General features: G+C 33.0%; 1 protein-coding gene across 3 annotated transcripts in view; it reads right to left on the bottom strand.

Moving 5' to 3' along the window:
• The window catches only part of IFT80 (intraflagellar transport 80), a 106883-nt gene that overhangs the window by 21271 nt on the left and 72949 nt on the right, over positions 1 to 12663 (bottom strand). For all 3 annotated transcript variants that reach the window (XM_074327086.1, XM_019732028.2, XM_074327094.1), the window contains 4 exons: positions 10701 to 10819; positions 8048 to 8122; positions 3981 to 4144; positions 74 to 138 (listed from right to left, as the gene is read on the bottom strand). In XM_074327086.1, coding sequence (XP_074183187.1) covers positions 74 to 138; positions 3981 to 4144; positions 8048 to 8122; positions 10701 to 10819 — 423 coding nt within the window. The remainder of the gene's footprint in view (positions 1 to 73; positions 139 to 3980; positions 4145 to 8047; positions 8123 to 10700; positions 10820 to 12663) is intronic.

Raw genomic sequence — 12663 nt, forward strand, 5'->3', positions numbered from 1 at the left:
TGAAAACATTAATATTAAAAAGGAAGTAAATAAATAGTGGCTATTTACATTAGAAATAGCTAATGCTCATTACCTTATGAGAAAGAAGCTTTCCATCACCTAATGGTTTTCCAGTTGATGCCTCAAAGAGGAAGATTACTTGGGAAAAAAAAGGAGAACATCAGTTAATGTATTACAATTTTTATTGGTACATTTCAGTGGAATTACCATAATCCTCATGAGAAACTGTTTAACTCTGCGCCCCCCGGAGTATCTCCATGAGCAGCACAGAAGAGCGGCAGCAGCACCCCATCCCTACTTATTAGTGGGGTCAGAATTCTCAGTGAAAACGGTGGGACTAAGTACTTCTTCCTGAAAACACACATTCCCTAATTTGAACTGTTTGTAATGGTATGGCCTCAATGCTCCATAAGATCAACAATGGCAAGTCCAAATCTGGATGTAGTTTGTAATTTTGATAACTCCGATGTAGACCAATATAACATCACAATTGTATTTCACAAAGGAAACACATGTCAAGTGCCTACTATATACAAGGCGGGCAATGTGCTAGGCACCGTCCAGTTCCCTGTGGTCAGTAGACCACGGTGGGATAAAGAGTGTGTCTCCTCTCTGTCCTGGGTTCCTGGCAGAGAGCCTGTACTCTTGGAATTTCCTTAGTGACAGGAAAGTCTTTGTTATGCTCACAGGGGTACTCCTGGTAGAACAAATGCTTTGGCCCCCTTTTCTGTTTCACCAAAGGCTTTTCCTAATCTCAAACATGACAGTAGTATTGGCAGCGGTTCTTTCCTCTTGAAAATATTGTTGGAGTGTTTGTTTTAAAGTAATTCCAGAGTTACTTCTGTCCATAATTCATCCCAAATGGAGTAATTTTATATGACTGAACACATATAGGATTACAAAAATGAAAAGACAGAAATGGCATTTAAAGAGAGTAGTCAGAAAAGAAAAGCACGGACAATTTATAAAGATCATAAAAATGCTAAAATATGTCTAACATGATATTTAAATGCCAGAAGATCACACTTTTATTAATAGTATATTTATTAGAAGCTTTTAGTAAACCTTAGGATATTAAATTTGACGTCACTGGTTATATTCAGAGGAAATCAGGTGCATCTTTTAAAATTGCCAATTATACTGAGAAAGAAGAAAAAGAAAAACATATAACCATTTTTAATTAAGTGTAGAAACAAAATTAGAAAATTTTGGCTTCCATTTAAAAAAATGCTTTGGGCTTGGCGAAACCTAGTTATTTTCATAGCTATACAAGTATCTTTAAAAAAAAAAAAGCCTTCCATCCTTTTGCTGACTGCGTGTATTACAATGAGCTGGAAGTATGAGGATAAACTCGTCAACTTCTTTCCATAACTGTAAGTGGCCCTGATCTATAGGAGGCTGGACCTGTATTTTAGTGTTAACATGTAATAGAAACTGACAGAAAGAACAAGGAAAGAGTTGGGAGCTGAAAGAGTTGCTTCTAAACATATGTAACTGCTCTCTAACTCCTACTCCGCCCATACCCAGACATTTGTTTCAAATAATCACCCACATTAATCACATAGCGTATCTGTGCAAAGTGAATGGGAAGAAGGAAGTCAAAAGCAGTACCTCTGCTACTTAACCAATCACTCAAAGGGGAATTCACATCCATTTAACATGTACTTATTGGGCACCTACTATAACATAGAATACTGTACTTGGTTCAAGAATCCTGCCTATAAAGGGACTCTCAAATTATAAATGAACCACTGATTTCACTTGTGGATGGTCCCTTTGAAAGGAAATTTTAAAGATTCAGATATTGCAATTGTGTTTTCGATTGTTAGCATATACCTCCACTAGTTTCTTTAAAAAGGAACACAAGGAAAATACTTTCCCTCATTTTATATCAGTTCTACAATTTTACTCTTTTTGATTTTTCTATTTACAGCAAAATGAAATTACATGATTATCTTGTTCAACAATCAAAGTGTATGTAAGAAAAACAAAATTTATTGGCATATAAATCCGTATTTCTGAAAAATGTTCCTAATTTTTTCTAACTGTCAAATTCTATGAATCATCAAAGGATTAAAGAATAATGGAATATGCTTCAGATGTAAATTAACTATAGAAAAATTCAGAATAAGGTATGTTCAGTTGGAAACATACCTGTTTATTAGAGCTTCTACCTAAAATATGTGGTGCTGAATAAGAAAAGTATAAACAACTCATAGTGATCACTAGGATTTTTCAAATGTTAAGTTTATTGAAGACAAAAACCTGACTTCCTAATTATCGTTAACAATTACACAGCCATCTTAAATCTGTCTGCTATCTCCGTTCTATTTTACTTCATTCTCTTTTCTTCTTCTTTAGCTAGAAAGGAAGTCCTTAAAAACAAAACAATTACCAAATGTCCTCTCTCAGAGAAGGCCTAAGGCATGAAGAGACCGGAATAGCTTTATTTAGGAGAACTGTGTTTCCCATTAGTAAGAGAGGTGATGCTATCTCAAAGCAGAGAAGTTTTAAAAGTGGGACAGTTTCGTAGCTCCTGAATTAGGTCTTCCATGGAGTGAACTAATAAAAATTAACAGTCAGGTCAGATTTTTTTGTTTGGTAATAGTCACAGTAATGAACAATGTTTAGTAATATGTATTAACAGAGAAAAACAGTATTTTTCCACGAGGCTTCAGGGATAACTCACTCTCACTCTCACCCGACTGGCTCCTCCTCCTCTTACCCATCTCTAGATATTGATGTGCTCACTCTGGTCCTCTTCTCTCGATATACCTACTTCCTAGGTGACTTCATTCAGTGCCATGGCACTGTACAACAATGACATCCAGATTTTCTCTAGTCCCCACCTCTCTCCTGAGCCCTGGGCTTGTTTATCTTACTGTTTACTCACCATCCATGCTCAGGTGTCTAAGACACATTTGAACTTATCCTGACCAAAACAGAACTCTTGGTTTGTGGACTTCCTCTACACTTCCTCCTGCCCTGTCTTCCAATCTCCTTCATCCAGGATGAAAACCTAGGACACTGTGCTTGCCTCCTCTCATTCCCTCATGCCCAGATCCTTTCCATGGCCAAGTCTTTACATGATGTGGCTCATGCTTATCTCGCTCTCTGTCCTCCTGTCCTGTGACTCTAACTCTGGGGACTTTGTCACATAGCCCTCCAGCAGTTCCTTTTCCATGCCAGTCATTGTCACCTTAGAACCTTGCACTCGAGATGGTCATTCCTCTCCCTCACCTCCAGAATTCTCTATTTACTCACATGAATCATTAGCTGACTATTTAAAAAATATATTTGTCTGTCAGTCTTGTTCATTATTGTATCATCAACGTCTAAAAAAGTGCTTGGCACACAGTAAACACTCAAAAATATTTGTTGCATAAATAAACTGTGATACAGCAATGCCTTAATAAAATGGTTTCACTGTACCATGCAATTGCAAAACACCTGACATATTTATTTATAAATACTAATGTGGTCTAGATTTTTATATGAACATTTAAAATTATTCATAACTTTCCTCTTTCTTAATTTAAAATTCTGATTTAAAACATATATCAGCAAAACAAATAGTATAATGAAACACAATATTTACTGTTACCAAATGAAGAAAAAGGGAATGTTTTTAAAAAGATCAGTAAACTTAAAAATTAACTTACTCTTTTCAGACTCACAATCTTGAATTTAATCTCTCTACCAACAGCTACTGAATAAGTAAAGATTTATTCCTTACCACTAAGCTGTTATTATTATGACAACAATCTATTTGTTCCATCAATTGAGTATGACAACTTTACAGATAGTATGACAACTTTAGTTCTTTCATTGGTTCATGATTAGGACAAATTAGGAAGCTTATAATGGTTTCATATAAAGTTAACATTAATAGATGAGAAAATGAAAGTTAATGTATGAAAATTTTAGTGTTAACACATTGAATGGAAATTGGACATAGCAGATTATAAAAATGTACTTACTTTTTTCATCAGCTTTATCTTTTATTGCTATGGTATCGTTACTCAGAGACACAGTCTGTGCATTCAGAATATCTGTTCTCATTCCAGGAAATTTTGGAGAAGAAATGAAGCGCCCTTCGTAAGAATATAAATAGATACCACTACCATTTACAAGAAGAAAATGTCTAAAAAATAGAGAATAAAAATATATTCTCAAATAACAGTTTACTATATTTTTATATCAGAATAGTCTATCCTTTGGAAAAATCTAAATCTTAAAATTAAAATAGTAAGTACATAGATATATACAGAATGAAATATACAAATAACCTGAAAAGTCAACACTGGCTATTTTGGTTTGTTTTTAGGTTTTTGTTTTTTGATGGAGATAGAAGAAAAATGAAAATGCCCATAATCACAATCCTATATACTAAAATTTTGACTTCTTTTATATTATAGTTGCAATTTATTTCCTTTCCTAAAGAAGCATCTCTATAAAAAAAAAGCTGTAAGAAAAATCTTACCATTTGCAATTCAGTTATTGTAACGCCAGATGCTACTTGTTTCATGAAACCGTATATTAATATGTTTCACAATTAAAGATTATGTTAAAGATAATTAAAGATTAAATACTGGTTAAAGTCTAAAACAGTGAAAATGACTCAAAAGTTAACCTCAGGGTCAGCATTTATTAAAATAAGATGCTTTGACTTTAAAATAATATGGTGACTATCAATAAATGTCATATTGATGTAGGAATATTGTTCCTGTGAGTCCCCAAATCATGTAGATGATGTTGGATCTGCCGGCAGTTTCTGGGTGTGGGCCAGGATCGTGTCTTGTGAAGCCGAAGAATGGAAACACGGACCAGGGAGAGGTAAAGAGTTTTAAAAAGAGGATAGTTTATTGAAAGCAAAGAGTTAGAGCTCCCGAGTGAGAAGGGGTCCCGAATGGGGGTGCCCCGTGACTGAGGCAAAAGCTCTTACTTTTGTACTTTCCCTTGCCTGTTTGGGGTAGTGGAGCTGTTTCAAGAACGGAACTGTTTGAAGAAGGGAACTGGTGCCTTCTAATGAAATTCATCTATCAGGTTTGCTCTGCTTGCCCATCCTAAAGGAATTAGCAAAGTAACCCTCTCTTATCTATCAGATCTACTCTATTTGTCAGGCCAAAAGGAATTTTATGATTAACCACAAGGCCTTGTTACATTATGTTCTGGAGCAAAGGAGTGATTTCAAAACCTGGAGTTTTAGGCAATGGCTGTCTTTTGTTTATCCCACCAGGGACCTCCCTGTCTACCTAGGGACATGCTAACTCTCCTGTCTCAATATCTAAAACAACACACCGGTGTTGACAGCTGTATTCAAGGCATAAGAGTTCTGTGTAGCTAATTTTTTGTTAAGTCAAAATGCAAATATTTATGGCTACATTTTTCTTTGAAAATTTATAACATTGCAAAAAACAATTCAAATAATACAGAGAAAGCAAAAGATCTTTTGCAATCCTACCTCCGTAAAGATAGCTTATGGCAAACAAATTATGAATATAACATAACTTTGCTTAGTTAACTCATTCCTAATGGACTTTTATTTCAAATTACTTACTGTTTTAAAGGATGTCTAACACATCTCTGTACATCTACCTTATTTACTTTCTTAGTACAACTTCAATAAATGCAACTACTTTTAAAACTTAAATATATATTGTTAAACTGCCCTTTGAAAGGTTGTATTGATTTACACTCATAATACTGCTATACTGGAGTGCCTATTTCCTCAATGGTGAACACATTGCTTTTTTTTTGGGGGGGGGGTTTACTGAAACTTTATTTAGTGAAAGGTTATTAGCATTATTACTTTTTAAATCTTATATTCAAGATTTTAATATCCTTGATTCAGAACTATTTCTTTATTCAGGAATAACTAATTGTTCTTTCTTGCTATGGAAACAAATAGGAAATAAACAAAACCAATGAAAAGTTAGTATATAACGAATACCAAATATACACTTTAATTAAATTAATACGTGAGTATTAGTCTAGTTTATTTAATTGAAGGGTCTGACCCTTACATATTAGTGTATAAAAAAAAATATTTGCTAATGTTGACAAAATGACACATCATATTAGTATATATTCTTTCTTAGTCTCAGTACTAAAAGCATTTTCTCTTCTAAACAAGATACTATAACTTTTAACCTACTTGTGAGTAAACACTGTGTTTCAAGGGGCAAACATATCTAAATGTACAAATAAAACTAGCAATAGGTAGTAAATAAAATATGCTTTAATTACCTACCTAATAATTTATTCCATTAAAATATGCCTTTACTAACAGAATAGTCAATAAATACATATTTATAAATAATGTACAAATAAATTTATTTGGAACTGTTCGAATAAAAAGAACTTCCGAAATATGTTTACTTTTTTAAAATTTTTTTAAAATTTATTGTGGTGACGTTGGTTAATAAAATTATATAGGTTTCAAGGGTACAATTCTCTAATACATCATCTGTATATTGCATTGTGTGCTCATCACCCAAAGTAAAGTCTTGTTCCATCACCACATGAAACATGGTTTTTTAGATAGCTGACATCGTACCTTTTAAGGAACAAAGATATCGTTTTTTAAATTTATGATAGAACTAAATAAATAAAGCCTATTTTAATATCATCAAACAGATGATACAAAATTTGACACAATTATTTCTTGATCACTCAGGGTCATTAATATGATGATCATTCTTTCCAGTAACTAGTTAACTGATAGCTTTGATACTCATGAGAATCTGTTGGTGCCGCAGAATAATGCCACCCAGCTCCACAGTTCTGTGCTTTAAGTTTCCCCTGTGCTCCCTTGCCAGGCAGTCACTTTTCTTCCTGTCACTGTGCCAGCCTCTAACAGCCCATCAGCACCATTCTGCTGGTTTGCTATTTATAAAAGGCTGTGGGCCAGCAAACCTGATAATAAACACTATTAAGAGCTGCCGAGGTGGTGAGTAAAGGGATGAGGAATAAAATGATACATGGTTTTGGTGCAAAGATTTTCATAGGGAGCTATTTTAAGTAATTGTCTATTATATTTTCATATTTGTTCCAGGTTTTACTGGGTTGCAGCTCTCTTGTTTAACTTGTGATTCAGTAGGGTATCACTGTACTTGATGGGCTGATTGATAGTGCTCGTGGAAAAGTGTGGGTTCCTGAGTAACAACTACTCCATCCTTAGTCCAGTTAATTGGTCTGAAATTTCTCAGTCCTGTCTGCACAGAATATTATTTTTCAAACTTGAGGTCACAGCCTAGTAATGGCTCGTAAAATAAATGAGTTGCAACTAGTATTTAAAAACAAAAACAGAACAGAATAGAAAATAGAGGGACCATGAGGTCAAAACTATTTCATAGTAATTAGCCTGTTTCACTCTCATTCTTATGTCATTACTCCGATATTTACTTGTTATGAGTTTATTCTCATCACTTTAAATAAATTAATAACTTTTAAATCTCAATTTTAATTTCTAATATAGTAAATGGTGATACATATACCTTATTTGAAAATGACAACTTACAAAAGTGTTTAGATAACTGCCTGTTATGTAGCAGATACTGAACAAACAGAAACTTTGATAACAATCACATGATAAACATAATTATTTTTCCCACAAGTCTCCCAGTTATTGTTGGGCTGAATGAAAAGATGTTTACACCTGGAGCTAAAGTTGAATGTCAACTATAATTAAATGTGTATATATATATATGTATATATGTATATATACATATATATATATACACACACATATATAAATGTGTATATGTATAGACATATATACACATACATACATATATATAGGGAGATATATATATATATCCCTCGATATCTTTTTAAGTATGCAAGGCAATTCTGAGTCCAAAAATTTCAGAACCGTTGATCTAAGATCTATTCTCTTACTTTTTTTCTTTTAAAATAAACAGTAGAAACAGATTGATTCCAAATAATGTACCATTCTGTAGATGGCACGCTTTAAAGAGTGCTTTACTGTGACTTGAAGTATTTTAACCCCAAATTCAATAGTCAAACATAATAAACAAATTACCTTTCTGCCTGCAGAATTAAACTAACAGTTCCTTCTTTGAGATCAAATATAAGTGGTGTATTCCAGTTCTTTGTACTAAAAGACAAATAAAATGGATATTTGTTAACATATAAAACATTAAATATTTTTAAATAGGGAGATAGGTACTCATTTTAAACAGCGTCTTCAGTTTCCCAGTAACTTTGTAATATATTTCTATTACAGCAGTTGACTCATTGTTCTGAAACTATTCACATAATTTCTGTATCCCTCACTGGAAAGCAGAGACTGTTTTCCCAGCATCTAGCACAGAGTAAGCATTCAATAAAACTTTATTGTAGGTATCACAATAAAAGAATTGAGGAATCCTAAGTATAAGTACAAGTTCTGTCATTTATTAGCTCTGTGATTTGGGAAAGTCATCTAACGTTTCCAATCTGAAAAACAGTAGCAGCATAGCATAAAAGAGGGGTTTTGGCTAGAAAAATCAGGATCGTAAATTTGGTTTCACCACCTGTCTGACATATGATCTTAATAAGCTTAACTCCCGAAGCATTAGTCTCCTTATTTGAAAATGACAACTTATAAAAGTGTTTAGCTAACTGCCTGTTATATAGCAGATACTGAACAAATAGAAACTTGGTAACAATCACATGATAAACATAATTATTTTTCCTACAAGTCTCCCAATGCTATTGTTGGGCTGAATGAAAAGATGTTTACACCTGGAGCTGAAGTTGAATATCAAGTATAATTAAATATGTATACACACACACACACACACACACACACACACATACATATATACACACACTTTTTTCCTTTCTTAAAATGTGTATACATTTTTTTGGCACCCCCTCAATATGGGTGTGTGCGTGCGTGCGTGTGTGTGTGTGTGTGTGTGTGTGTGTGTGTGTATAGTCATGGGATATGGAGTACAACACAGAGAATATAGTCAATGGAATTGTAACAGCTATATTTGAAGTCAGAGAGGTAGTAGATTCGGGGGGGGGATTTATCACTGTGTGTGAGGGGTGTAAATGTCTATTATATCGTTTTGTACAGCTGAGACTAAAAATAAATTCAAAAAAAAGAAAAGACGTTTGTGAAGCATTCTGTATACTATCTAAAAGCAAGCTATGACCATACTTATTGAATAAATGGATGAATAAATGAACAAATAACTCCTTTGGTTTTTATAGTATAATATGATTCAAAGATAGGGATGGGTGGAGAGAACATTTACAAACTGAAAAATCTGTCCCCAAATGATCAATTGTTTCACAGTTTAAAATATGTTTTATTACTCCTGTATATTCTGAATTTCTCTCAATTACCTTCATAGAGGCAATGCTTTGAATCTCATATTCAGATCCCGAAGTTGGGGGAAAGGGAAGGTTGCAGTGAGTAGACACACTGGTGGGAAACTGATCTTGGCTAATGCAGAGTCTGATACCCACTTCAGTAAGTAAATGCACGCATAGAACAAAATGAATAAATGCTACTAAAAATTAGTAGATCTGGGGTTCGCAGATATGAAAAAGATATGTGTTTTTGTATTTTAGAAGAAAAATCATGGCATGCTTCATTTAGGAAGTCATTAGAATTAAGCAAATTATATTTTAAAAAATAATGATATTCAAAACTAACCACTTCCAGATTATTTTATTACAATTTACTATTATCTATGTACTTGAGATTATTTATATCAACTGCATCTATACAGTGGCAATACTATGTAATGGTTTGTATGCTACTGGGTATCTATCCTCAATTCTGCTTTCAGTAACACATTGGAAGCTTGAAATCAGCCACAGTAGAAATACTACATCATAGAAACCAGCAAACAATGCAAATCAAGTTTGTTTGTTTCCAGAAAGTCTGTTGTTCAACATTTACTAGCACATACTAAGTTACCATTTTAAAAACACCAAATACTCGTTGTTGTTAAAATTTTAGGTGCAAGTTTCTTGGATGTATTGAATCACTCCCTGCTTTCTAATACAAAGCACACTGAATATATTTCCTTTCTTCATTTCTGGACAACTCTGGATTATCAATATGAATATCCACAATTACCCTGGGATATGATGTTAAGCCTTAATACCTTCGTGTGTCCTTATCGAGTACCTTTCAGCCTATTGTTAGGCTGCTAGCTGTCCTCTCTTCCAGTGGTCAGAGGTTCCTTTTCCCATCATTTATCAGCAGCTCCTAATCTTCTCTGGACTTTGAAATAAAATTACACTAAATTCCTTAGAACTGTGAGTAAAGGGAGAGTAAGCACCATCTCAGAGAAGGTATTTTATATTATTAAAGTGATTATTACCCTTTGATGCACAAAGTTTATTAGATCTATTTTCACTGCTCATAGCTTATTTATTTATCACTCTTTAAAAAAAATTGTATTTATTTATTTATTTATTTTTAAGGAGGGTACGGCGCACAGTGGCCCATGTGGGGATTGAACCAGCAACCCTGGTGCTACCAGCACCACGTTCTAACCAACTGAGCTAACAGGCCACCCTCTTATCACACTTTAGTTGGGATTAGGTTCATAATAGGTGAGATTTTGAGAAAGTTAAGTTTAAGCCAAATAGTGTTGATATGAAAGCTTGAAAATAAATTCCTCATCACAGACAAAACTCTGGATTTTTAAAAAATGCAAAATGCTTACGAGAACACATAACACTGAAGAGACGTTGAAACAACTAAGTGCGCATAGTTCAAAGATGCTTTAATGACTCTATCACGGAATTCCAGTAAATCCACTGCATCATTAAGAACGTTACGAACCTAAACAAGAAAAAATGAAATACCAACAAACAACATTAAAATACATCACGCTTTTTAAATAAGTTAGCAAGATTTTGTAAAACAAAAAAATTGAAAGCTCTCTTGATTGCCCAATGATATAAAAATGAATTCAATAGGAACTAGGCATAAGATGACACATTTGGGTATAAAAACCAACCAACAAAAGTACAGACATGGAACACTTCTCAGAAATAAGTTGAAAAAGGCCTATAGAGATTTCTAAACTGCAAGCTAATCTGAACGATGGAGCAATAGAGCAATAAGGTAAAAAATGGTATAACACTAAGACATAGCCCAAGGAATGTGGTATATATGAGTTAGAAAGAGACTGCTATATAATTTCTGGCCAAAACAGTAAGAATACATCTTTTTTAGGATTAGGTTTTATATTAAAATTTAAGTTCTAAAAAAAGAGATAAGTAACTTTAAAAATCAAAAGTAGAGTAGGAGGTATTAGCAAAGAAACCAAATGCATAGTGAAAAAACAAACTTCACAGAGAGGGAGAAAGTATTTCCCTATGTAAAAACATACAGATAATATATAAGAAAACTAAGCACCAACTAACAAAGGAAATTTGCCTTTGATAGTCAAAATTGTTATAAAAGTTTGTAACAGAATAAAGCTTGCAAGGATTTTAACAGTTGGTAGTATCAGCCAAACATCTCAAAGTTGATGGATAATCTGCAAAAAGTTAGGACAAATGTTGGGCAAGTTAAACTTATCTAATCTCTGGTCAATACCAGAATGGGTAAGGTATTATTGCAAGAGCTGAAAGGTAGAGAAAAAGAGATTAATTGCACCTAGACATTAGTATTTCTTTAAATTCACTTTATAATGCTACCATCTTTCTAAATACAGCATAATGTGACAATTATAATATTAATGAAGAATGAAAGGTTATGGAAAGATAGATGGGAAATTAAAGTCAAACTTCTTGTACTTCTTTGCCATACTTCTACTTATAAGGCATATTATATTTCTATTATCTGTTCCTCAACTCCATCCCCACCAAACTATTATCACTATGACAAGAGATAGCAAAATTACATATATGTATATTCCTTGACCCAGCGATCTTACTTCTAGAATTCCATCCCAAAGATAAATAAGCAAAACTATGAAATAACATACACATGAGGATATTACTATACATAGCACTAATAGTAACAGCAAAAGACTAGAAATAGCCCAAAAGTCTATCAATGGTGAATAAGTTAAACTATGATACATTCACAAAGTGGAATATTATACCGCTGTAAAAAGAAACAGGGAAGACCTATGGAGTGATCTCCAGGATATACTGTAAAGTAAAAAATATAAGATGCAAAACTGTGTCTATAGTATGATACCTTTTATCTAATAAAGGGAAGGACATAAAGATATATGAATTTGTTTATATTAAAAAAACAATTGTGTTCGCTTCGGCAGCACATATACTAAAAAAACAAAACAAGAAATCTAAAACAGTTTTTGGTAACATATTATTGGAATAGTATTGATTTATTATTTGAAACTATATTTTAGGAGATATATATATATATATATATATATATATATATATATATATACATATTTTTATATATATATATTTCTTTTACAAGAAAAGTTTGGTTCCTGAAGACATTAATTTTCTTGTAAAAGAGCTTCAAATAAAAAAACAAAAGTAAAACTCTGTAATCTTAAATTTGAAACCTCAGTATACGCTCACATTTTTACCTGTCAAAAACAAATACATTGTATCTTAAAGTGATGATCAAACCAGTAACAATGAGCACACATAGCACATAGATTACGGACTCTAAATAACATTTCCCTCCAAATG

This window comes from Rhinolophus sinicus, linkage group LG01 (assembly GCF_036562045.2).
Source record: "Rhinolophus sinicus isolate RSC01 linkage group LG01, ASM3656204v1, whole genome shotgun sequence".
NCBI classification, from domain to species: Eukaryota; Metazoa; Chordata; class Mammalia; order Chiroptera; family Rhinolophidae; genus Rhinolophus; species Rhinolophus sinicus.